We start from the raw sequence: 27,882 nt of genomic DNA, 5'->3' as shown, positions 1-27,882 counted from the left end.
GGCTACGAATATGAAATTGTGGTGCTTATTAGGGATACAAAGGTAGAAAATCGACTTTTACACATATCGAAGTCGACTTTTTAAAATCGGGTAATGGACATAATTTTTAAACCGAGTCTTGATATTAGTCAAAATCGACTTTTGTAGTGACTAAAATCGATTAATCGAAGTTTACCGAAAATATCGAATTTCCATTGAAAGAGGAATGTGATTTAGCTCTTTTTATACCCTGCGCCACACTGTGGAACAGGGTATTATAAGTTACTGCATATGTTTGCAACACCCAGAAGGAGACGAGATAGACACACGGTGTCTTTGGCAAAAATGCTCAGGGTGGGCTCCTGAGTCATGTCCGTCTGTCCGAGAACACATTTTTGTAATCAAAGTCTAGGTCGCAGTTTTAGTCCAATCGACTTCAAAATTGGCAAAAGTATAGAACCCTATTGATTTTGGAAGAAATCGGTTCAGATTTAGATATTGCTCCCATATATATTTCGCCCGATATGGACTTATATGTCCCCAGAAGCCAGAGATTTACCCTAATTTGCTTAAAATTTTGCACAAGAAGAACAATTAGTAATATAGTTAAGTGTGCCAAATTTTATTGAAATCGGTTCAGATTTAGATATAGCTCCCATATATATCTTTCGCCCGATATGGACTAATACGGTCCCAGAAGCCAGAGTTTTACCCCAATTTGGTTGAAATTTTGTACTAGGAGTACAATTAGTAGTGTAGTAAAGTGTGCCAAATTTTATTGAAATCGGTTCAGATTTAGATATAGCTCCCATATATATCGTTCGCCCAATGTACACTCATATGACCACAGTGGCCAATCTTTTACTCCGATTTAATTGAAATTTTGCACAGGGAGTAGAATTAGCATTGTAGCTATGCGTGCAAAATTTGGTTGAAATCGGTTCAGATTTAGATATAGCTCCCATATATAGCTTACGCCCGATTTACACTCATTTGACCACAGAGGCCAATTTTTTGCTCCGATTTAGTTGAAATTTTGCACAGGGAGTAGAAATAGCATTGTAGCTATGCGTGTCAAATTTTCTTGAAATCGGTTCAGATTTAGATATATCCCCCATATATAGCTTTCACCCGATTTACATATGACCACAGAGGCCAATTTTTAACTCCGATTTAGTTGAAATTTTGCACAGGCAGTAGAATTAGCATTGTAGCTACGTGTGCCTACTTTGGTTGAAATCGGTTCAGATTTAGATATAGCTCCCATATATATGTTTTTCTGATTTCGACAAAAATGCCAACATTTTCCATGTAAAATCGCCACTGCTTAGAAAAGTTGTAAAAATGACTCTAATTTTCCTAAACTTCTAATACATATATATCGAGCGATAAATCATAAATAAACTTTTGCGAAGTTTCCTTAAAATTGCTTCAGATTTAAATGTTTCCCATATTTTTTACTAATATTGTGTTCCACCCTAGTGCATTAGCCGACTTAAATTTTGAGTCTATAGATTTTGTAGAAGTCTATCAAATTCTGTCCAGATCGAGTGATATTTAAATCTATGTATTTGGGACAAACCTTTATATATAGCCCCCAACACATTTGACGGATGTGATGGTATCGAAAATTTAGATCTACATAGTGGTGCATGGTATAATATAGTCGACCCCGCCCGATTTTAGACTTTCCTTACTTGTTTATTTTGAAAATTGATACAAAAAAATCGACAACAAAGTTGACTTTAGCTACCGCAAAAATAAATTTTTTCAAATTTTTAAAAATTCGAAAAGTGAAAAATCGACATTTCCAACCTTCAAAAAAAGTTGGGAAGTCGACTTTTGTGAAAGTAAAATTTTTCAAATTTTGAAAAAAAAAATCAAAAAGTCAATTTTTCCAAAAAGTCGATCATTTGAGTTTCATTTCAATCCCTAATATTTCGTGCATGCACAGAAAAATGTGAATAATTGAATCAAATACAAAAATTGTGAATTCAATTATTTTTGTATTTGATTTTCAGCTTATGACGAAAATTGTAAATCCAATTACCCAAATTGTAATTTCGTTGTAAAATTATTTTCACCAAATTAATTGATCCAATTAATTCCATCACAGAAATGATAACATCACCGAAATAAATTAAAAAATTAATTTATATCATTATTTTTGTGATTGTTTTTTGTTTTAATTAGATAATTTCTTGAATCAAAATTGTTATTGAATATATTTGAAAATTCAATTGAAATTTTAATTGGAAATATTTTGGTGAACATTTTTTCTGTGGACGTGCAATCCGTTTATGAAACGTGGCCAGTTTGTTTACACTGGTCGAATGACTCCTTCTAAATGAATGAAATGATTTCTATTTATCGTTTAAATCTTCTGGTAATGATGCACATATGCTCATTATTGATTCCTTCCAAATGCTTATTTGGTTCATCATGGATCATCGTCACGGGCTTGTTATTGACTCATAAGAAAAAAAAAAACACCAAACCAATTTCTTAAAATTTACAAAATTTTATTTATTCTATTTAAAATTATAAACATCATTGGGCAGCATATACATGTACCGTTTTATCTGATTCCAAAAGATTTGTGGCATTCTCACTTCCCAATATACCATTCAACTGCAGACAATCATACTTTGTATATAGAACAGTTATGCTCATGGAATTCTCCAAACCATCTCGACTATTTTGATTTGAGCTATGCATAAGATTAATCATTTCGGAATAAAAATGTGGCCATTGGGGTGGTTGATACATTATAATGTGGCGTATACCCTTAATGCGTGTACGTTTAAAGAAATGTGATCTCTCCGAGTACAATAGAAAATGGGCACCGCTATGGAAGAACATATCTCGAGCTCTTGCCACCTTTTCCTTTTTCGTATACTCACAGATTTGTACAAAATTTACTCCTTCGGCTTTGAAATAATTACGCAATTGTATGAAATCGAAATAATTTGGAACATAAATCATACAATGTGCAAATATCGTACTACGAAATTGCGGTAAAATTTTCTCAACAAAATATTTGAAACGTATGTCAAAGACCTGTTCCATATCCGAACATTCAATACGATGAAAAACTTGTGATAGAGGTACAATAACATTGCGTATATCACCACTTAGTATGGGATTGGAAAAGCGTACGTTACCCTCATAATTGAAACATTTATTATTGAAGACACCTCGAAACTCGGGCAAGTCATGACTTGTGAATAACAAAGTTTGTCTATAGAATTTCGAGAAACCATTTAGACACCATGATCGAACACGATTGATATCGGTTGCCCTCATAGTTTTAGGCTGTAAATGCATATGATCTACGACATGAAGGAGATTCTCCCAATTTTGGGCTAAAAATAATTCAGCCTGATCTAAAATTAAAACTTCTATAGAAGAAAGAAAATCTGCTTCAACATCTGTATCGCTAGTACCGCCCATTGAGAGACGTATACCCAAGGGAGAGCCTATGAGTATGTCTGATGCATAAAAATCGGTATAGAGCTTTAGAGTTTTCTTCGTCAGAGACATGCCAATGCGAAAATTATCATCAGTATTACCACTGAAGGTTTTCTCATAATCTTCGGGTTTGGGATTTGTTTTGGGGAAGTAGATGGTATCACCTGTGAATTCTTTCACAAATCTCTCCATATTCATAACTGATTTTTGGTCATTGTCTGTAATAGAAAAGAAACGCCAAAAGTTAGTTCATATAAGGCCACAAGAAATAAAAAAATTTTTGGCTTTTTCCATACGGTTGTTATTTAACTCACCCTTTTCCTTCTTCTTTATGATTTCCGACATAATATTAACTATACGATAAGCCGAATCACGAAATGGTGTTACTATTAAAACCTTAGGCCTTGCCAATCCTTGATCTCTATAGATGTCATCTATAACCAATCCTTTATTTTTTGCTTCTTCCTCTTCGATCTTTTTATTATTCAATACAACAGAGGCTCTAGTCTTGAATATGTGATTCAAGGCATGTACGGTATAGACCTGACGTATTTGTTCAGCATTATCGAAATTTCGATATGGATAGTAGATATCTTTATAGGTGCTGATTAATGATAGAAGTTCACTTTGCATGTGATTCAAAGGCAAAGGTACACGATTTGCCAGAAAAGGTTGTAAGCCAATAGACTCCAATTGCGAAGAGGCTTCAAACAATGGAGGAGGTTGTTGGTTTACCAGATCTTTCCCCTCGTTTGCGGTTATTTGGGGTGTTGTACTATAGCCATGGCCCAGTTCAGGCCATTCTATAGATGATTTTTGCTTTTCTGCACTGCCATTGATAAGTAATTCCACATCGTCGGATGAAAGTTCTATACTTAAGTGGCTCTTGAATTGTTGTAACTTGGGTAGAACATAATCAATTTTTTGTTTCTTTACTTTAACGTCGGATTTACGTTGATCACTTTTCTTTTTTGCACCCAAAAGTTGTAAAGGTTTCTCTTTAAAAGCAGGATTTTTCTTTACTACAAAGGAAGTTATAAATTATTAATGTAATGTAATTTTAACATCTATACCACAATTATTTACCACTTGAACTTAGATCCTGAACCAAATCCTTAAAATGATTAACTTCTTCTTCCTCATCTTCAGAGGAAACTCCAAGCAAATGACTTTCATATTCCTGTTGCGATTGTAGATGGGCTTTATCCAATTCGATTTGTTTCTTTAATTGTTCCACAGTTGTGCTGCCACGATGTTTGAATTTGCTATTTGCATGACTTTTTGGAATTGGTTTGGTTTTTTTGTATTGTTTTTTATGTCGTTTTATTTGTCCCATAGTTAGATATTAAAAAATTACAAAAACGTACACCATGAATGAATGCTGAAGTAAACAAAACAAGAAAACGTGCAACAACGACAGGGTTGTCAAACACACACAAATCAGCTGTTACAGTTAGTAACGCCATGTGTCTATAAATACCGTTAGCATACCATTTCAACTAATTAAGCCAAGCCGTTTTGACAGCGCAATTTATTTGCAAGCGCAATTTATTGGAGAATAATTTTTTAAATTGTGGCTTTAAAACAATTGTACTTTAGTGTTTAACGGTTTTATTAATTTTATAGTTTTAAATTAAAGTGAAATAGTGTTTTATTCTGTGTTAAGTAATACAAATCAATACATATTCAATAACTCCGACTGGAGTTTTTGTGCGATTACATAATTTTTCCTGCACGTTATATAAACATCAGCAGGTAAGTCTATATTAAAATATTCGCAAGCAATGGAACATTTTTATCATCATTAAATATTTAAAAAATCTGATTAAACGTTGCTTATTTAAGGCGATGCCAAACAATCCAACTGGTGTTGCTTCCAAGAACCACAATGAAGGCATTATATGAAATCTCTCAAAATTGTACAAAAAAGTGACCAATTCTGTTGCGACTTTTCCATATTAGCGCATTAAAAGTAAGTTGCCCTCTTGTCATGTGTCCACTTTTGATATTGTGGGCTTATTCTACTTTAGCACAATATGTCCGATTGTTGCAATTTTTGGCCAGGGCATATGTAGGTTAGGTGGCAGCCCGATGTATCAGGGTCACTCAGTCAATTGGCCAGGGCATACATTTTTCTATATTTTAGATAAAAGTAATTTAGAATTCAAATAAAAAACCATACCCGTAGGCCAGGAGATACCTAGGGCCCATCAAAATTTGATTTCTTCCCATATAATGCTAAGTAATGCGAAGATAATTTCATGTACATTACGGATTCAATAGAAAAATGTATACTTTAGAAAGACCCTTTGGCAAAACTTTAAAACATGATTTCTTTTTAAATAACGCTATTAAGAAAAAATGGATGGATTATGATTTTTCCAACTAAATGCATTCTTAATTTCTTCTCTTTATAATATTCTTTTACATTATATTTTCCCTTTAAAATACACCCTCCTAGCATCAAAATTTTAACAGCCTTTTATAAAGTAGCCCAGCAAAAAAAAATTGGAAGTTCTTCTCAAGGCAGAACTTTAAAAGAACTTCCAAAAATGTCCTCCCAAAGATGCTTTTTATTTTAACTGCACAGGAAGTTCATTTGAGTAAATTTTTTAACATGTTGGCTGATAAGTCCCCGGTCTAACAAAGAAAAACACATATTTTTTTATCAAAATTCGTTTTTATTATTCAACATAGTTCCCTTCAAGAGCGATACAACGATTATAACGACCTTCCAATTTTTTGATACCATTTTGGTAGTACTCCTTCGGTTTTGTCTCAAAATAGGCCTCAGTTTCGGCGATCACCTCTTCATTGCAGCCAAATTTTTTCCCTGTCAGCATCCTTTTGAGGTCTGAGAAAGAGTCGCTGGGGCCAGATCTGGAGAATACGGTGGGTGGGGAAGCAATTCGAAGCCCAATTCATGATTTTTTGCCATCAATGACTTGTAGCACGGTGCGTTGTCTTGGTGGAACAACACTTTTTTCTTGTTCATATGGGGCCGTTTTGCCGCGATTTCGACCTTCAAACGCTCCAATAACGCCATATAATAGTCACTGTTGATGGTTTTTCCCTTCTCAAGATAATCGATAAAAATTATTCCATGCGCATCCCAAAAAACAGAGGCCATTACTTTGCCAGCGGACTTTTGAGTCTTTCCACCCTTCGGAGACGGTTCACCGGTCGCTGTCCACTCAGCCGACTGTCGATTGGACTCAGGAGTGTAGTGATGGAGCCATGTTTCATCCATTGTCACATATCGACGGAAAAACTCGGGTGTATTACGAGTTAACAGCTGCAAACACCGCTCGGATTCATCAACACGTTGTTGTTTTTGGTCAAATGTGAGCTCGTGCGGCACCCATTTTGCACAGAGCTTCCGCATATCGAAATATTGATGAATGATATGACCAACACATTCCTTTGATATCTTTAAGGCCTCTGCTATCTCGATCAACTTCATTTTACGGTCATTCAAAATCATTTTGTGGATTTTTTTTGATGTTTTCGTCGGTAACCACCTCTTTCGGGCGTCCACTGCGTTCACGGTCCTCCGTGCTCATTTCACCACGCTTGAATTTTACATACCAATCAATTATTGTTGATTTCCCTTGGGCAGAGTCCGGAAACTCATTATCAAGCCAAGTTTTTGCTTCCACCGTATTTTTCCCCTTCAGAAAACAGTATTTTATAAAAATACGAAATTCCTTTTTTTTCATTTTTTTCACAATAACAAAAGTTGGTTCACAAAAGACGCTCGCTCTATCTCACAAACTAATTGACTTACAGACGTCAAATTTTGACACGAATTATTTGAAGGTTGGTACTATATAAAAATAATATGCATTTAATACTAGCGACGCCATCTATGTGTCAGACCGGGGACTTATCAGCCAACCTGTTATACCCCACTTTTTCATATTTTTAATGGGAAATTATTTTTTTTGTTTCAAATAGGTTAAAAACATATTAAGAATTAATAAAAATCATAAGAAATTTTAAAAATTATTTATTTATCAAAATATCACAAAACTTCGTAATTCACATCCAAAACATCTGTTGAAATGGTGGACATCCGTCCTATGACAAGCCCATGTTAAATTAATTGCTTCTGCGTCAATTTGGCACCACTTCCGGATCCAAAAAGAACATTTCCACTACTTTTTTTGGCGACGCTTTTTTCGCTGGGTAGATTTGTTGTAATAACATAGCACTTCACACAGAATCTGGGTGTAGCATTCAACTCCGTCAAAACATCAAAATGATTATATTCACAATTTTGTCTGATGTTTTTCAATTTTTATTTTGAAAAAAAAAAATCAATTGGATGGGAACATATTGTAAAGTTCGTATTTTTCGACATTTTCCTTCATATCGGATTTGGTATCCACTACCGCCGACTTCAAATCTTTCCAATCGGTTTGTCAAAATTTAACAATACCATCAAAATCATAGAGCAAAAACGAGGTTAATACGTGATCACCTTAAAAATAGCAAATTCCATCCATATCCTGGAAAAACTGAAATTTTCATGTGAAGACGCAGTAGAGCGGGAACGAGGTTAATTCGTGATCAATCCAAAAAAATCGAAAACATCCTAAAAATATTCACTTTTACAAGAAAGGCATCGTAGAGCGAAAAGGAGGTTAATTCGTGATCACCTCCAAAAAATCAAAAATTCCATCCAAATCCCAAAAATTGAAATTTTTCCATTATTTTTTTTTGCTGATATCTCATAAACTAAACGTCGTGCAGCGAAAAGGAGGTTACTCTTGATTGGTTAACAAAAATAATAGAAAAAGAAGAGGAGGCACGCTCAAAATAAACCCAGCCAACTGAATTCAAATCGATGATTTGGCAGTGGCATAGGAAAAGAGGTATGTTTGTTTTGAATTTATTTCGGCATAAGCCGGCTATCATACAAAACCTTTTTTCGGGAGGTTCAAGTGTGGTTCATTGTTGGGTTTAATGAACTGCCTGAATTTATTCTGATAATTGGTTGATAGTTTTGCTGCAAGTAGAGGATGCTGATGAGGAATGTGGTAATTCCGAAACGTGCGTCCATCCAACCATCTTGCAGTCTGTAGGGCTTTGCCCAAATAAATTTGACAAACATTCTTTTCCTCTGTTGGTTAAGCTACACTTGTAGTTTAGTCAATGTATGGTTTTAAGCTGCAATAAAAACAACAACAATGCTTAAAGAACAAAACCAACAATAAAAAAACAAAAATTGTAAATTTTTATTTGAAAAACTCATTTTTTCTAATACCTCTTAACTAAGCGATGTAGAGCGAAAATGTGGTTAATTCGTGATCACCCCCTAAAAATGGAAAATTACATCCAAATCCTAAAAGCATTGAAATTTTTATATAAAAACCTTCTTTTGATTATATCTCAAATTAAGCGTCGAAGAGCGGTTAATTCGTGATCACCCCCCCCAAAAAATCGAAAATTCCATTCATATCCTGAAAAAAGATGAGCAGTTTCATCCAATCCGCTAGAAATTCACGTTACGAACAATTCCTAAACTACAATAATTGAGGCTATTATTAAAAATTGGAACAAATCTGTCTACATTTATTTATATCACCCACAGTAACACATTCACAAGGGAGCCACCGTGGTGCAATGGTTAGCATGTCCGCCTTGCATTCACAGTGTCGCGGGTTCAAACCCAGTTTCGACCAAACACCAAAAAGTTTTTCAGCGATGGATTATCCCACCTCAGTAATTCTGGTACCACTTCTGAGTGTTTCAAAGCTTCTCTAAGTGGTTTCACTGCAATGTGGAACGCCGTTTGGTTAGGTTAGGTGGCAGCCCGATGTATCAGGCTCACTTAGACTATTCAGTCCATTGTGATACCATAACGGTGAACTTCTCTCTTATTTGAGAGAGCTTTATTTCTATGCAATTCAAAAGTAATAACAAGTAAGGAAAGTCTAAAGTCGGGCGGGGCCGACTATATTATACCCTGCACCACTTTGTAGATCTAAATTTTCGATACCATATCACATCCGTCAAATGTGTTGGGAGCTATATATAAAGGTTTGTCCCAAATACATACAGTTAAATATCACTCGATCTGGACAGCATTTGATAGAATTCTACAAAATATATAGACTCAAAATTTAAGTCGGCTAATGCACTAGCGTGGAACACAATGTTAGTAAAAAAATATGGGAAAGATTTAAATCTGAAGCAATTTGAAGGAAACTTCGCAAAAGTTTATTTATGATTTATCGCTCAATATATATGAATTAGAAGTTTAGAAAAATTAGTCATTTTTACAACTTTTCGACTAAGCAGTGGGGAATTTACAAGAAAATGTTGGTATTTTGACCATTTTTGTCGAAATCAGAAAAACATAGCTATATCTAAATCTTAACCGATTTCAACCAAATTTGGCACGCATAGCTACAATGCTATTTCTACTCCCTGTGCAAAATTTCAACTAAATCGGAGTTAAAAATTTGCCTCTGTGGTCATATGAGTGTAAATCGGGCGAAAGCTATATATGGGAGATATATCTAAATCTGAACCGAGTTCAACCAAATTTGGCACGCCTGTGCAAAATTTCAACTAAATCGGACCAAAAAATTGGCCTATTGGTCATATGACCACAGAGTTTTACACTAATTTTAAGAAAATTAGGGTAAAACCGATCCGGCTGAAATTTGGTACATGGTCCGATCCGGCTGTAATTTGGTACATGGTGTTAGTATATGGTCTCTAATGACCATGCAAAAATTGGTCCACATCGGTGCATAATTATATATAGCCTCCATATAAACCGATCACCAGATTTGACCTCCGGAAGACCAAAATTCATCTGATTCAGTTGATATTTGGTACGTGGTGTTAATATATGGCCTCAAACACCCATGCAAAAATTGGTCGAAATCGGTCCATAATTATATATAGCCCCCAAATAAACCGATCCCGAGATTTGACCTCCGGTGCCTTTTGAAGAAGCAAAATTCATCCGATCTGGTTTGGTACGTGGTGGTAGTATATGATATTTAACAACCATGTCAAAAGTGGTCCATAGCAGTCCATAATCATATATAGCCCCCATATAAACCGATCCCGAGATTTGGTTTTGGAGCATCTTGGAGGAGCAAATTTCATCCGAGTCAGTTGAAATTTGGTACATTGTGCTAGTATATGGCCGTTAACAACCATGCCTAACTAGGTCCATATCGGTTATATATAGCCCTCATATAAATCGTTATATATAGCCCTCATATAAATCGATCCCCAATCACACAAAAATTGGTCCATATCAAGTTCATAATTGTATATAGCCCCCATATAAGCGACCCCCATATTTCAATTCTGGCTCCCTACGTACCGTGCAAAAGTCCATATCGATTCGTAATTATTTGTAGACTTACCTACACATACCTTTTTTGTCTAATATATACCACGTATGGACTAACTCACAATTTAGAAAACGACTTAAGATACCACAACCCAAGTAATTCGTGGATGACAGTCTTTCGTAGAAGTTTCTACGCTATCCATGGTGGAGGGTACATAAGATTTGGCCTGGCCGAATTTACGGCCATATATACTTGTTTCTTTTAAAATTCGTACAAATTTGTAGGGAATGTAGTTAAGAAGACAAATTACGAATTCACCAAAAAACGGAACTTCTAGTTTCAAAATACTGACTCCACTTCGCCAAAATTTTGCAAAAAAAAAAATTAATGGTGGGGCCCATATCTTGCGGTTCAAAATTGCAGAGTTGACAGCTAAAACAAAATTTCATACCCTCGAAGTGACCAACTTTCAACGCCTACAGGTCAGCCTGTGGAACCACTTGGGATCCACAAATTTCCAAACTGAGAGGAAAACACTTCATCTTTCATACAAAGAAAAAATTATGTTAATATCTTTATCCGTTCAAAAGTTGCAGAATTATTTCCAAAAAAGCGATTTGGAACTACTGTGCACCATAGGATGGGGGTACACTAACTTTGTCATTCCGTTTATAACACATCGACATTTTGGTCTCAGACCCCATAAAGTATATATATTCTGAGTCGTGTTGAGTTTATCTGGCGACGTACGTCCATCCGTCCTTCTATGAAAATTTTTAACTTCCGAACGAAACAAGCTATCGGCTTCAAATTTGGCACAAGCAGCTGGTGACAAATTTTTATCAGATCCGCTTGAAATTTGGTACATGAATTAGTGTACGGTATCTAACAACCATACGAATATCGATCCATAATTATATATAGCACCCATATAACCCAATCCCCAGATTTGACATCCGGAGTCTCTTGGAGATGTATACTTCATTCGATCCGGTTAAAATTTTGTGTATGATGTTAGGTTATGCCTTCTATCAACCATGCGAATATTGGTCGATATCGATACACAATTATATAAAGTGCCCATATAAATAAATCTCGCGATTTGACTTCTGGAACTTCTAGAGCAGCAAATTTCATCCCATCTGGTTTAAATTTGGTATGTGATATCAGAAAATGTTCTCTAACAATCATAATAAAATTGATATCGGTCCATAATTATATATAGTCCTCATATAAACCGACACCCCCAGATTTGACGTTTAAAGCCTCATGGGGGAAAAATTCCATCCGACGGGAAAATTGGTTCATATTGCTTTGTATTTATTGTAGAATCTTCTATATAACCCGATCCAGAACTTTCGGCCGTATATACTTGGTTTCCTTTCATCTTTTTCATGAATAATTTAGTTAGTATATTGGGCAACCAGGTTATCTCAATTCCAATTTTAAATAATAACACGATATATTTTAATTCATATTTAGTTATTGGTGATTTTTTTATTGATTAATTCATTCAAGCATATATTGTTTCATATGATATATGTATGTACGTTTATATTTATATATAGAATAAATGTTTTTTTTTTTAAGCATAAAGAGGGGCTTGTAGTTATGAAGAAATAAACAAAATAAAAAATATAATTTTAATTTTAAGATTAATTCAAATAAATTATTTAATTTATATACAAAGGTTTCAAACAAGGTTTCTATAGAAAATATAACCATTAATAATATTAATAACAAAAACAAAAGTATATGAAAAACGCAAAAAATAAAGAAAAACAATATTCCAATGTAAAGAAAAATTATAATAATTATTAGAGATAATAAAAAAAAAAAACAAGAAAAAAATAGAATTTAAATTCGAGGAAATATAAGAAAACAAAAAGGAAACTTAAAGTTATTTCGCTCTAATAGATTAAAAAGGTATTCAACAAAATTTTATAAACATTTTCTTAATTCACAAAAAAATTAAACATTTTGATATCTATGAAAATATGCCAATTTTTATAATTAAAGCCTTTAAGGGCAAAAAAAATTTTTTTCGATAAATAACTATACATAAATAATTAAATAAAAAAAAGAAAGTAAACAAAAAAGTTTAACTTAAAATTAAATCCATTCCATACTTATTAAATCGTTTCTGCAATAGTTTATAAATTATTAGCAATTAGGTATATGCTTAAATATTTCGAATTTTCATAGTTTATATGTTTAGCTTATTTATGTTAATTTGTTTCTCATTCGTTTGCTTTTGCTCGCTCAGTATATATTTAGACAACTAAAATATAATTGATGTTCATTTGTTACTATTATTGTTATTTTTTGTTTTTGTAAAGATTGGATGGTTATAAATTAATACAAGGTATACTTATAAGGATCGTTTTAAATTCTTGGTTTTTTCTTTTTAATATAATAATTAGATGTATATGTAGTAGTATGGTTATAATGTTAATTAAATTAATAAAAATAATCAAATAGTTTTTTTTTTATTATTTTCGAGTTCTATTATAAAATAGTTTCAAACTTTTTTTTCAAACTCCTTAGTGTTTTTTTTTCAAATTTAATTTATTTCATATGTTTAGGGTTGTTTGTTTTTATTCTTTTGTATTAAGAGAGGATATTTTTTTTTCAATCATTAGTTTTATATTTAATTGTTATTGTTTTTTCGGTATTTTTTGTTTTTGTAAAATGTTAATAATTCTATAGCTATATAAGTATAAATGTATATATATAAAAAATGAACCGCATGGCGGTATATTGTTGTTTTGTTTTAGAATTAGAGGAGACTTGTTGACTTCCTTTACAAAAACACACACGTACAGACACATATAAATATAATTATAAATATATGTATATATATGTATAAATAAAATTATAATTATTATTAAGATATGGTTAGAAATATATTCCAAGATAGCTAGGCTCGGCGGCAGCAGGATAGAGTTTAGATTTTTTGCATCTTAAGAAGAATCAAGAGCTAGCGAAATGTGTTTTTTAATAGATTTTCGGAGCACTTCGATCGTTAATTTTTTGGTTGCGTTTTAATGTTGCCCCACGTTTGATTTGATCCATCAAGGATTCATGACAGATACGAGGATCCGGCTGTAATATAAAAATCATGAAAATTATTTAAAATCGAACAAATAAATGAAATCATAGAATCTTATTAATCAATGCGCATTTGTACAGTTAACAATAATGAGGGGGAGAGAACAAAAATTTACATTCATTATGGAGTACTTAGTATTATAATTAAAAATGATAATTTTTTTTAATAATTGTGATATGTGTTTACATGATGAAGCTGTAAAAAAAAAACAAAAAATTATAAAATTTTATACACTCAAAGAAATTGTTAGACCAGGAGAAAGGGAAATAGCCAGTTGTTAAACAACTAGAATATTTACTCATTGTACAGAGTAGGCAAATCCAATTCTATAACATCCCTATAAAGTTTAAAAATCTTTTTTCACATCTGCTCGTTCCTTGTTTTCCTTTTTTGGATCAATCAATGTTTGGTAATATTGAGCATAGAAAGTCAATTAGCTAGTTTTGGTCATCTAAACAAATTTGATGATTTCAAAAATATATTTAATGAAAATCCCTTATTAGACTTCTGTTAATAGCAAACTTATTTCTGTTACGTTTTAGGCCTTAAAGTTTAAATAGATTATTTCAAGACGATCCTTTAAATAAAGGAAGTAAATTTCAAATTGGCACATATGGAAACTATATCAAATTCTGGATCTATTAGAAACATTTTTGTTTCAATCTACAGTGCCCACATAAGTATTGGCACAGCACCCTAAATCACATAGTGGCCAGGGTATATGCAAACAAATGTGCCTACCAAAAATATTGATTTTAAGCTTCATAAAATATATACCAATCGACTCATAACCACCTCCTGAGTCAGTTTAGCCCTTGGTGTCCGCCCGCCTGACCATGTATTTGTTGCTCGCAGTATTCAGGCTACTGTTAAAAGCCGAAATTTGGAACAGTGTTGATGGAAGAATGGAGGAATATAGTTACAAATAAAACAAGAAATTTGTCCATTCATTGTAAAGACTGCTTGATGATGTTATCAAACAAAAAAGAATGTCGAAAAAGTCCTAAATGTACCAAAAAAACTAATTTGGACCTACCTGTGCTAATGCTATTGTTCCTTAAAAAATGTGCATTGTTTTAATTTTTTATAATTTAAATATTGAAAGAACAAACTTGTTTCTAAAATAAAAAATGGTCTAGATTTTTAATGCAATTACAATCCAAATTAAAATATTTTTTAATTTAAAATAGCTTCATATCACTTTTTAAAAAATGGCTTTTAAAAAAAATTGTTTGGTGTGCCAATATTTATGTGGGTCACTGTATATGTTCCACAAAGTCATATGAAAGTGGATTCTAGATCTAAATTTTGTATAACAGGGTGGCTGATAAGTCCCCGGTCTGACACATAGATGGCGTCGCTAGTATTAAATGCATATTATTTTTACCAACCTTCAAATGATTCGTGTCAAAATTTGACGTCTGTAAGTCAATTAGTTTGTGAGCAACTTTTGTTATTGTGACAAAAAAATGGAAAAAAGGAATTTCGTGTTTTGATAAAATACTGTTTTCTGAAGGGAAAAAATACGGTGAAAGCAAAAACTTGACTTGATAATGAGTTTCCGGACTCTGCCCAAGGGAAATCAACAATAATTGATTGGTATGCAAAATTCAAGCGTGGTGAAATGAGCACGGAGAACGGTGAACGCAGTGGACGCCCGAAAGAGGTGGTTACCGACGAAAACATCAAAAAAATCCACAAAATGATTTTGAATGACCGTAAAATGAAGTTGATCGAGATAGCAGAGACCTTAAAGATATCAAAGGAACGTATTGGTCATATCATTCATCAATATTTGGATATGCGGAAGCTCTGTGCAAAATGGGTGCCGCGCGAGCTCACATTTGGCCAAAAACAACAACGTGTTGATGATTCTGAGCGGTGTTTGCAGCTGTTAACTCGTAATACACCCGAGTTTCCGTCGATATGTGACAATGGATGAAACATGGCTCCATCACTATACTCCTGAGTCCAATCGACAGTCGGATGAGTGGACAGCGACCGGTGAACCGTCTCCGAAGCGTATGGCGGTAAGAAGGCATATATTAAAATCGCGTATCAAATTTTAAACCGGATCGGATGAAATTTACTCTTGCAAGAGGCTCCGTAGGCAGTGTTGCCAGGCGATTTTTGATTCTTCCCCCCAAATCTTAAGAAAAAAAACTCTAAATTGGTCTAGGCTTTTTTAAAAAACCCCAAAAAATTTTAAGAATGCAAAAAGTACAATAAGGGGTCCCAAATTTCGTGAAACAATCCTGTAGTGATACACTTTAAAAATTAATTTTAATACAAATATAATTAAATTAATTGATCCAATTAATTTTTAATTGGACCAATCACAGAAATGATCAGTCCCGAAGTCTATCAAAAATTTAATTTATGCTATTAATTTTTGTTTTAAATAAAAAAAAAAATTGATAATATTAATTTTTGTTTTAATTAAAAAACTTTTTAATTAATTATTCTTGAAAATTTTAATTGGAAATATTTTGGTGAAAACGGACAAAGAAAAAATTATATTGATAATTTTTTCTTTGTGAGAAAGCTGAGGTGTTTTCCTCTAAGTTTGGGAGACTAGTGGGTCCCTGTAGGTGTTGAAACTTGGTCACGTCGGGGGTATGAAATTAGCTGTCACATTCACAATTACGAACAGATTTCGATTTTTTCTTTACTGGATAGATCTTTTAAACCCCTACAAAAAAGTTAGAGTGCGTGTGCGAACATCTTTTATAGTTCGCGAGATATGGGCCCCAAAATTTATGTTTTTTGCAAAATTTCAACAAAGTGGGGTCAGTATTTTGAACTTAGAAAATCCTTAATTTTAAAGAAAAAATTATGTAGCCATGCGCTTTAGATTAATAGTAATAGACTCCACAATTTGGAATTTTAAAAAACTACAGAATTTTGACCAATTTTTTCTGCCGTAACATTTTTTTCTGGACTTCTCCCAAAGTTTTTTGTTTGTTTCTTATAGAAAACCAAATAAACATACGTTTTAAGTGTTTTGGGTCATTTTTGCTTGTTTCTTATAGAAAACCAAATAAAAATACATTTTAAGCTTTTTTCGGTCATTTTGGTCAACCCAAAATCCGCAATTTGTCGAAAAGAAAAAATTTTGTTTTAAAAAATTCTCATTTAGCACCGATTGCTAAGCCGACCTCCGAAAAGCCTCATGTGTCTATTAACTAACTGTAAAAGGTTTCAACGTCCTACCGGTAAACAGCTGAGAAATATTCAAGTTACAGAATTATTTCCAAAAAAGCGATTTGGAACCACTGTGCGCCGTATGGGTTAATTAAAAAAAACATTACGGAACCAAATTCCATTTGCGAAACGCTGCTGAATTGCTACACACTCGACCCATTATTGAAACGATTGGTTCTATTTAGAAGAGGTCAACTCTGACCAATAGGAGGGGAATTGTGCTTCACCAGAATATTCGGGAGGTTCATATGCACTCAGCTAATCGTGCGGATCTGGCAACAAGTGATTACCATGTGTTCCAGTCTATATATGGACTGGTTGTTCAATATAGTGAACAACTTGGCTTTCGAAAATATGCTTGTGAAAATCGATTGAATCTCAATTGTTTTTAGGCATGAGAATGGGGGTTCTATGAGAGAACCATAATGAAATTACTTATAAATTGAATAATGAAACTACCTATAAATTTATTTAATTTAAAACTATAAATTAACAAAAACAAACTCCTAATTGAAATGATTTGCATTTTATGCTACTAATCAAATAAGGTGCAAATTTTTACAAAAAAAAAAATAATAATAAAAATTAACAAAAAAATCTTTCCAAAATGTACTAGAAATTACGACAATTAAATACAATTTGATGAAAAATTTACTACGATAACTTTTAATAAGACAACAAATTAAATTTTAGAACAAAAAACTTAAATCTCTAAGAAAATGTTGGCCAACCTTTAAAGACGTTTCGTCGATTTGTCCACTATGTAATACCTCATTCACACTACACTAAAATCGACTTAACTTAATTTCAACTGTCATTTGATTAATAAAAAAGGATCTCAAATCCAGCAGCCTAATGTAAATGGGCTATAAAGTGTGTCAATAAATTTTTTGCCAATGGTAAACATATCAAAAGATCCATCGAATTTGAAGATAAAAAAGAGTTCACTTGGGCTTTTCTTGAAAAAGTCGATTGGTGACTAACTATTTTTCTAACTTTGGTATACATTCTTTTAGAGAAGCCCGCGTTATATAGGGGATAGGAAAAACAATAAAGAAAATTTATAAAGGCCCATTGACAAACATAACTGACCAATAGACAAAAAAAAAAAACGAATGTATAGCTCCATTATTGATCTGGAATAATCAGATTAGTATTTCGCCCTGATCAACATTATATACATTATTTAAGACGATGTGTTGCAAATGAAATGGGAAGTTGATTAATATATACATTTTAGCGTGATTTTTAGGTTATTAAATTTGTTTATATTAATAATCATTTTATAAACTTTTTTAAGGGATTTTTAGAGCAAGCATTTATGATGATTATGTGTAATATATTATTACATTATTATTATTTATATTTTATTAATATTTAGAAAAATGAATTATTTTACATAATGAAATATGTCAATATTACGGTGTGGCGAATTGTGTAAAACAAACTCACCACACTTTAAAATGCCTTGCAAATGGTAAAGTTAAAGGATATGTGTATATATTCGAGTTGATGAATTCGATATTAAATGATGATAAATTTAATGAAAGTTAAGTAAAAGCCCAATAAACACAAACGCTTTAATTGAAACAAGCTTATTTTTTTCTGTTGAATACTTCAATAATTGCCATTATAAACTAAGAAAGCAATACCTGTGAATTTTATAGATTATAAGGCCTTATAGATTATAAGGCTTCGTCGTACATAGTAGCCGTAGAAGATTGATGTGTATCGAATAAAGGAAGATTACGATATTGTGCACTAGGACGTTTTAGATTTTGTGTGTTCTGATACATCTACAGTCAACATAGATAGTAGTAGGATTGTATATGCATATTGCAATATAACAAATTACAAAATAAAATATACGTGTGTATATGCATAACAACATATCGTTGGGATAATACATTTATTTATTACCAAAAGAAAAAAATAAAAAAGAAAAAGAAAAACAAATAATTAAAAGAAGAAATTTTTTTATAAGACAAAACATATGGAAATTACAAACTCTAGGGGGGGGGGGGGGAAATAAATTCGTGCTTTTCTACGAAAAATTAGGTTTTTTTTAAATTTTATTTTCAGAATTTGAATTTTATTTGCAAAATTTATATTTATTTATTATTGTATACTTACCAAAGCTTTGCTATTAATTAAATTACGTACAGCAAAGGCTCGACCTGACAGACTTTGTTTAGCCAATTTTTGATTGAGATTTTCTAAGAATTCTGCTTTTGCTTTCGCTCGTGTAATACCAGATTTATCGACATTTGTGCTGGTATAATCTAAAATATATTTGTTGTATTGCGAAAATTTTTGTGAAGAAAAAAATATAGAAAAAATAATATTCAGTTTTGTTTGTAGTATGAGAGAAAACAAGCGTGTGTTAAAAGGGGCATAGGCAATAAAAAACAAATTTAACAAAACAAAACCCAAAACTTGATGTGCTCTTATAAAACAAAAATTTAATGGTTTGGCGAAAAAAGAAATATGTGATTGTATGCATAAAAATAAACAAGAACGTATTTACATGAATAATAGTTTGATAGATAGATTGAAGTAAAAAAATTCAATTTAAATTTAAGACTCTGAAATATACACTCAGAGAAAAAACAACAATATTGTCGGCTATTGCAATTATTACCACCCATTTATTCAACTACATTAGAATTTTACTTTTATATATTACGATATCGAGTCCTTATATATATATATATATATATATATATATATATATATATATATATATATATATATATATATATATATATATATATATATATATATATATATATATATATATATATATATATATATATATATATATATATATATATATATATATATATATATATATATATATATATATATATATATATACCTAAAATTGAATTTTGTCAAAATTTTACTTCTATAGAAAATGTTGTCAAAATTTTATTTCTAAAGAAAATTTTGTCAAAATTTTATTTCTAAAGAAAATTTTGTCAAAATTTTATTTCTAAAGAAAATTTTGTCAAAATTTTATTTCCAAAGAAAATTTTGTTAAAATTTTATTTCCAAAGAAAATTTTGTTAAAATTTTATTTCTAGAGAAAATTTTGCCATAATTTTATATCTATAGAAAATTTTGTTAAAATTTTATTTTGTCAAAATTTTTATTTCTATAGAAAATTTTGTCAACATTTTTATTTCTGTAGAAAATTTTGTCAAAATTTTTATTACTATAGAAAATTTTGTCAAAATTTTATTACTATAGAAAATTTTGTCAAAATTTTATTTCTATAGAAAATTTTGTCAAAATTTTATTACTATAGAAAATTTTGTCAAAATTTTATTTCTATAGAAAATTTTTTCAACCTTTTTTTTTCCAAAGCAAATTTTGTCAATATTTTATTACCAAGGAAAATTTTCTTAAAATTTTATTTCTATAGAAAATTTTCTCAAAACTTTATTTCTAAAGAAAATTTTAACAAAATTTTATTTCTAAAGAAAATTTTAACAAAATTTTATTTCTATAGAGAATTTTGTTAACATTTTATTTTGTCAAAATTTTTATTTCTATAGAAAAATTTGTCAAAATTTTATTTCCAATGAAAATTTTGTTAAAATTTTATTTCTATAGAAAATTTTGCCAACATTTTATTTCCAAGGGAAATTTTCTTATAATTTTATTTCTATAGAAAATTTTGTCAAAATTTTATTTCTAAAGAAAATTTTAACAAAATTTTATTTCTAAAGAAAATTTTAACAAAATTTTATTTCTATAGAGAATTTTGTTAATATTTTATTTTGTCAAAATTTTTATTTCTATAGAAAATGTTGCCAACATTTTATTTGTATGGAAAATTGTGTCAAAAATTTGATTTCTTTAGAAAATTTTGTCAAATTTTTATTTCTATACAAAATTTTGTCAAAATTTTATTTCTATAGAAAATTTTGTCAAAATTTTATTTCCAAAGGAAATTTTGTCAAAATTTTATTTTCAAAGGAAATTTTGTCAAAATTTTATTTCTATAGAAAATCTTGTCAAAATTTCATTTCTATAGAAAATTTTGTCAAAATTTTATTTCTATAGAAAATTTTGTCAACATTTTTATTTCTATAGAAGATTTCGTCAAAATTTTTATTTCTATAGAAGATTTTGTCAAAATTTTTATTTCTATAGAAAATTTTGCCAAAATTTTATTTGTATATAAAATTTTGTCAAAATTATATTTCTATATAAAATTTTGTCAACATTTTATTTCTATAGAAAATTTTGTCAATATTTTATTTCTATAGAAAATTTTGTCAATATATTATTTCTATAGAAAATTTTGTCAAATTTTTATTTCCAATGAAAATTTTGTTAAAATTTTATTTCTATAGAAAATTTTGTCAAAATTTTATTTCTATAGAAAATTTTATTTCCGAAGAAAATTTAGTCAAAATTTTATTTCCGAAGAAAATTTAGTCAAAATTTTATTTCCAAAGGAAATTTTGTCAACATTTTTATTTCTATAGAAGATTTTGTCAAAATTTTTATTTCTATAGAAGATTTTGTCAAAATTTTTATTTCTATAGAAAATTTTGTCAAAATTTTTATTTCTATAGAAGATTTCGTCAAAATTTTTATTTCTATAGAAGATTTTGTCAAAATTTTTATTTCTATAGAAAATTTTGTCAATATTTCTATAGAAAATTTTGTCAATATATTATTTCTATAGAAAATTTTGTTAAAATTTTATTTCTATAGAAAATTTTGTTAAAATTTTATTTCTATAGAAAATTTTGTCAAAATTTTATTTCTATAGAAAATTTTGTCAACATTTTATTTCTATAGAAAATTTTGTCAACATTTTATTTCTATAGAAAATTGTGTCAACATTTTATTTCTATAGAAAATTTTGTCAACATTTTTATTTCTATAGCAGATTTTGTCAAAATTTTTATTTCTATAGAAAATTTTGTCAAAATTTTTATTTCTATAGAAAATTTTGTCAAAATTTTATTTCTATAGAAAAATTTTGTCAAAATTTTATTTCTATAGAAAAATTTTGTCAAAATTTTATTTCTATAGAAAATTTTATCAAAATTTTATTTCTATAGAAAATTTTGTCAAAATTTAATTTCTATAGAACATTTTGTCAACATTTTATTGCTATACAAAATTTTGTCAACATTTTATTTCTATAGAAAATTTTGTTAAAATTCTATTTCTATAGAAAATTTTGTCAAAATGTTATTTCTAATTTTGTCAACAATTTTTCTATAGAAAATTTTGTCAAAATTGTATTTCTAAAGAAAATTTTGTTAAAATTTTATTTCTATAGACAATTTTGTCAAAATTTTATTTCTATAGAAAATTTTGTCAAAATTTTATTTCCATAGACAATTTTGTCAACATTTTATTTCTATAGAAAATGTTGTCAAAATTTTATTTCTATAGAAAATTTTTGTCAAGTGTCTTGAGTTTAGTGCCGAGTACTAAAAAGTTTTTCAGCGGTGGTTTATCTCCTTTCCGTATTGCTGGTGACATTTCTGAGTGTACACTCAAAGAAAAAAGTGAACCCTATATGGCACTATTTTAGTTCATGGAATTATTATGTTTTGAGAAAGTCTTCTTGACTTAAATAATGTTTTGTGTATATTAGTTAAATGAACTAAAAAATCAAAATAGTTCATAATTTCTTAAAATTTGTAAATTTGATCAAAAATGCGCCCATCATGAATTTCGTTTGGTACTAAAGACATTTATACAATTTTGAACTTCAATTTGTTTCTTCATACTTTCTAAAGTGGTTTCACCGTAATATAAAGCGCTGTTCGGACTCAACTGCAAGAAATAGGTCCTTTGTCAATGATCTTAACATAGAATCGGGCAGCGTTCATCACAATGGACTGAATAATCTAAGTGAGCATAAAATATAGTACTGCTGCTATTCCTAACCTAGAAGGACCGTGAGATGCATCACCACGCATCTAGAATAGGAGCGGAATGCATAACAATCCTTCGACTAGCTTAGTCATGTATTTTTTTGATATGCGACGGGGGGAAATTGAGTTTTCCTTTCAACCTAACCTAACATGAACTTCAATCCCCTTGGTGTTGGTAACATGTGCCCCCCAAACCTGTGGCTAAAACGTTACAAGCTTACAAAATAATGATAAATGTTTTTCATCATAGAAAATTGCTATGGTGATTTAATCAATTCACCATAGTAAGATGGACACGATTTGGAAAAAAAGTTCGGTAGATTTTGTCTATTTACAAATTTGGGAAAATATTAATAAAAGTATATGAGAAACTCACCACACAAAAAATAACGAAATAAACATGTTTTAATAAAAAAAATACTTTGTAACGCAAAATGAGAAAAGTCAAAGCGTATGGGAAAAAATAATTACAATTTCGTTTTTTTAGCTAAGTGCACATTGTTTTCTGTGAAACGTTTGGAATTGATGAAAAAAGCTTTTTTCTGGTGAAGAAATGTTTGAAAGGCAGGAAATGTGGAGTATCTCTACACAGAGATATGAAATGATTTGATTCACTTCATTTCTAGAAATCTATAGGTAGGGCATTGAAGAATTTGCAGAATTTACAAAATGCAGCGGCAGTTAAAATTTTGTCCTTGTTTTAAGTGCATCGTCGCGTCACGCAAACAGCAGCTTAACTTTAAATCAAATACAGGAAAACGAAAGACAAAACGAAAGCGGCATGCAAACAAACTTAACGCCAAAAATTGTGAATGAAGATCCTCCTAAGAGTCTCAATCACCAGCTTGATTGAGAAAGGGAGAATCGTCACTTTGCAAAAAAATTAAAAAGAAACAAAAGTCAACGCTAAAACAAGTCAACAAAAAGGCATTTCTGTAACGAAATGGAAACGAAACCAAAACGAATCAGGCATAACGAACGAATGTAAAATGCCTTGTCTCACTTGTATTATTGGAAGATGATTGCTGCTGGTGATGATGATTATACATGGAATACATGGACCCACCATTGCCACCCATGCCATCATAGTGTGATCCACCGCTAATGCCACCGCCGCCTCCAGTACTGCCACTACTTCGTCGACTGGTGCCATAAATGCTCGCTACCGATGAGGGTGTGGGTGAATTGCATATGGGCGATGCCGGTTGAGAATGGACGGAAGATGTACCGCTGGGCGATTGACAGTGTATGGTAGTGGTCTGGATAAATGGATTTGTAGCTACAAATATTTTCTGTTGCACACTGGAATGGCGTGACGGTATTGGTGGCTGTTGCTGTTTCAAAGATGACGATGTTGATGATGAAGATGTCCTCTGTCGATTGCTAGCAACTGTTGCAGTCGGTGGCTGTTGTTGTTGTTGTTGGGGTAAAGGCATAGGAGGCCGTTGGCTAATATTGTGAGGCGATTGAGCCTGTTGATGGCCTGCGGATATGGCTCCCGGGGCGTGATATTGTTGCTGTTGTACGCTCTGTGTTGTACCATAGTGACCTTGCTGCTGTAAACGTTGTTGCTGATGTATCAAATTTCTAGGCAATGTGGAGGTGGATGATGCCGCCGCATAGGAAGCCAAATTTGATGAAGGTGTTGGATGTTGCTGATTATGATGATTGCTACCACGTTTAGGCATAGTAGCTGAATTATTATTACTGTGGATCGGTGGTGGCGGTGGATCTTCAAGCGGTGGAGGGCATGTATAATGTTGTTGCTGCGAATGGTGATGACCACCACTCTGATAGTGTGATGCTGTTTGCTGTTGAGCTGGCGCTTGGGGGGACTGAGACATAGGCTGTCGCTGTGACATCTGCTGATGATTGACAGCAGTTTGTGATTGATGATGCTGATGGTGGTGGTGGTTGGCAGCGGCTGTTATATGTTTAGGCGCATAATATTGAGAAGAGGAGTTATATTGATTTTGATTCGTATTGAATGAGTTGGCATTGGCATTTGTTTCAGCGGCTGCATTTTGTTGCGAATTATTTATAGGAGGATGATAGTGAGAAGTTGAAGGAGGAGTAGAAGAAGAATTTATAGTATTTACAGAGGACGAATTAGAAATGTGGGATTGGTTATGCTTGTTGACCTTTACAGAAACCCCCGAGGAGGATGTATCCCTGGCAAATGATGTGACTTTGGAAAGTAACGAAGATGTTGATGAAGAAAGTGGAAAATGTGGAGATGCATTGAAACTGGCCGAGGCCGTAAGCTGTGTTGTATTCGTGTTGAGATTTATATGGGAAGAAGTTACTACGGCTGTGGTCGTGGATAAAGACGACGACGATGATGATGATGATGCTGTTGGTGTTTGTTGTAGTTGATGGTGTAGTGTTGATTTTAATGAAGATGGATTTTGGGATTGCGTATGCAATTGAGATGATGACGATGAAGTGCTAAAACTACCATATAATTTTGATTTAGAATTTTCAAATAATTTACCGTCGTAGGTTTGCTGCTGCTGTTGTTGTGAGGCATGTGGCGACATCTGATGTTGTTGTCCATAATTGCGCATGTAGATATCTTCATTTCGATCTCTACTCTGAGGCTGTGAAACTCCATAAATGGCTTCATTACCTGAGTTGGTCTGTTGTTTACTATTTAAGCGTGCATTTAGTTGAGCTATAAGATTTGGATTAGTTTTTGGCTGAGCTGGCACATGTGACTGTGTTGGTGTCTGATGACCATTGGGTCCGGGGCTGGCATTTCGAAAACTAGACATACTATTTAATATTTTCGGCTGTGCATATATACCGCCGGGTGATGAAGTGCGAAATGACTGTAAAAATGACAAAATACAATAAAATGTGTTAACAATAAACTATAAATAATGAAATACACAAAAATTGTGACATAAAAAATGAGTTATATTTTGTTATTATGTAAGAATTAGTGATTTTCCAGTGAAATTTGTAAATTTTGGAGAGTGGTGAATATAAAACTAAATTCACCACACCTTGAAATTTATGAAATTTTATAAAATCAGGCGTTCAAGATTTATATTTCAATGTTATAGGGATTTCTGCTAAATTTTGGAGTGTGGTGAATATAAATAAAAATTCACCACACCTTGAAAATTTCAAGATTTATAAAACCAAGTCATTCTTGTTTTATATTTCAATGTTATTCATCTTTAAACACACATGTTTTGGTTAGTTCTTGGTTAGTTATGCAACATGACATTTTACTATTGCTTTTGTTGACTGAACTTACAGTTGGTGAATTTGCACCATATATGGTTTCACCATTATTATAATAATCTTTATCCTGCTGCTGCAAATTTTGTTGATTATTCATCAACTGTTGTTGTTGTTGCGACTGCTGTTGCTGGTAACGTAACTGGTGGGATTGTTGCTGTTGTTGGTTGGTGGTAGGATAATGGTGATTGGGATTGGGTGGTGGTAAGGGCGGTGGTGTTGTAGCATCCAAATCGGTTATGAAATGGGTCTGGGGTGAGGGAGGTGTTGGAGGTGTAGGCGTTCGTGATTTTTTGGTTGTGGTTGGTGATAATAGCACCGGAGAAGATTTGGTATATTGGTGATGGTATTGTTTAGGTGGCTGTTGATAAAGTGGTGGAATTGTTTTATTGTAATTATTAGACGGCACTATAGTAGATGAAACATTTGTGGTGGGTAAAGTATTTCTAGCAGCGTAAGATTGGACTTCAACATAAGTATTGTAATAAGCATCATATTCGGGTTCATCATGCATTGGTAAAATGGTGGGTGAGGATGGAGTGGTTAGGGTAGGAGAATATATATCGTGATGATAGTGGTTCATAGAACCCTGTGTATGTAGATGTATATGGTATATATATGGTGAAATGTGGTAAAGATGGTGATGATGTGGTGGTGTGATAGAAATGAAATTATAGCAATAAAAGAAAGAAGAATTTATATAAAATTAAATGCTAATAAATGAAGAAAATATATTTGATTTGAACTAATATATAAAATATAATAAGCCAAAACTAAAGGAAATTAAAAAAAATTTCAAGGCAGTGGTGAGTTTCTCAAAAACTCACCACACCTCAAAATGTCCCAATTGTCACCGCACATTATATAGCAAATGAGTTAAAAATCCAAAATAAGCTTCCACCCAACTTTTTTACGTTAAATTATCTAAAGAAGCATTATTCTGAGATCCATGATGATGATGAGGGATTTTGTTTTAGGTAATCGGCCACCTCACCTGTAACATGGATTGGTTTTGATTCGACAAAACTGGTGGTGGCGATGTGGCCATTTGTTGCTGCTGCTGCATCTGTTGTTGTTGTTGCTGCTGCTGCTGCAGGCGTCTTAATGTTTGGGGTGAAGCTGGCTGATGTCTCAGACCAGCCAAAGCCTTAACAGTATCCGAAACTTTCAAAGAGGAATTGGGCATACCACCAATTGGTGGAATAGTTGGTGGTAACGGTTGACGTCCATCTAAAAGATAGGCTGGTGGTGGTGGTAGATTTTCCGTAGATGTATTTAACGAATGCGTTTGTTGATGCAACAAATTTGTCGCACTTGAATTGGTTGGCTAAAGTCAAATAACGCGTTTTTGTTAATGAGTGAAAATTTTAAAGGAAACAACAAAAACAATAATATTTAAATAAAAAAAAAATAACGAAAATACCAAAAAATAGGAAACATAATTATGTAGTAATTGTGTGTAGAGTAATAAAAGTGTGTTTTGTGTAAGTTTAGAAATATTTGAAGAATTTGGTTTGTCTACCGTTTTACCAATTTTAAAATAATCTCTTACGCAGAGCCAATTTTTTTTTATAAAAAAAAAACACTCCTAACTAAAAACACTAGGATATTATGAACTTTTTCTTAAGAACTT

The 27,882-nt window shown here is 31.7% G+C and overlaps 2 protein-coding genes across 17 annotated transcripts in view; both read right to left on the bottom strand.

Moving 5' to 3' along the window:
• Nucleotides 1-2,480: 2,480 nt before the first annotated feature.
• Nucleotides 2,481-4,849, bottom strand: LOC142239279 (U3 small nucleolar RNA-associated protein 25 homolog). Its single transcript, XM_075311059.1, has 3 exons — nt 4,537-4,849; nt 3,765-4,472; nt 2,481-3,668 (listed from the first exon to the last, which is right to left on the bottom strand). The coding sequence occupies exons 1-3, from the start codon at nt 4,784-4,786 to the stop codon at nt 2,530-2,532; spliced, it is 2,097 nt and encodes a 698-aa protein (XP_075167174.1). The 5' UTR covers nt 4,787-4,849; the 3' UTR covers nt 2,481-2,529.
• Nucleotides 4,850-12,237: 7,388 nt separating this feature from the next.
• The window catches only part of mim (missing-in-metastasis), a 333,252-nt gene continuing 317,607 nt past the window's right edge, over nt 12,238-27,882 (bottom strand). For 7 of the 16 annotated variants that reach the window (XM_075312282.1, XM_075312292.1, XM_075312294.1 and 4 more), the window contains 7 exons: nt 27,244-27,576; nt 26,266-26,838; nt 25,495-25,831; nt 24,004-25,017; nt 19,222-19,370; nt 18,741-18,884; nt 12,238-13,877 (listed from right to left, as the gene is read on the bottom strand). In XM_075312282.1, the coding sequence (XP_075168397.1) occupies nt 18,774-18,884; nt 19,222-19,370; nt 24,004-25,017; nt 25,495-25,831; nt 26,266-26,838; nt 27,244-27,576 (2,517 nt within the window). In that variant the 3' untranslated portion in view covers nt 12,238-13,877; nt 18,741-18,773. The remainder of the gene's footprint in view (nt 13,878-18,740; nt 18,885-19,221; nt 19,371-24,003; nt 25,018-25,494; nt 25,832-26,265; nt 26,839-27,243; nt 27,577-27,882) is intronic. The other 9 variants (XM_075312286.1, XM_075312289.1, XM_075312283.1 and 6 more) reach the window with 9 other exon arrangements.

This window comes from Haematobia irritans, chromosome 5, assembly GCF_050003625.1.
Source record: "Haematobia irritans isolate KBUSLIRL chromosome 5, ASM5000362v1, whole genome shotgun sequence".
Taxonomy (NCBI): Eukaryota; Metazoa; Arthropoda; class Insecta; order Diptera; family Muscidae; genus Haematobia; species Haematobia irritans.
Note: the sequence above shows the minus strand (reverse complement) of the source record. Positions and strands in the feature narration are given on the sequence as shown.

Excerpts from the sequence above, each read along its gene's own strand:
- LOC142239279 (XM_075311059.1), bottom strand. The coding sequence starts at position 4,786 with ATGGGACAAATAAAACGACATAAAAAACAATACAAAAAAACCAAACCA. Across the intron at positions 4,473-4,536 it reads TCAGGATCTAAGTTCAAGTG|TAAAGAAAAATCCTGCTTTT; the intron begins GTAAATAATTGT and ends CTTCCTTTGTAG. Across the intron at positions 3,669-3,764 it reads CATAAAGAAGAAGGAAAAGG|ACAATGACCAAAAATCAGTT; the intron begins GTGAGTTAAATA and ends TTTCTATTACAG.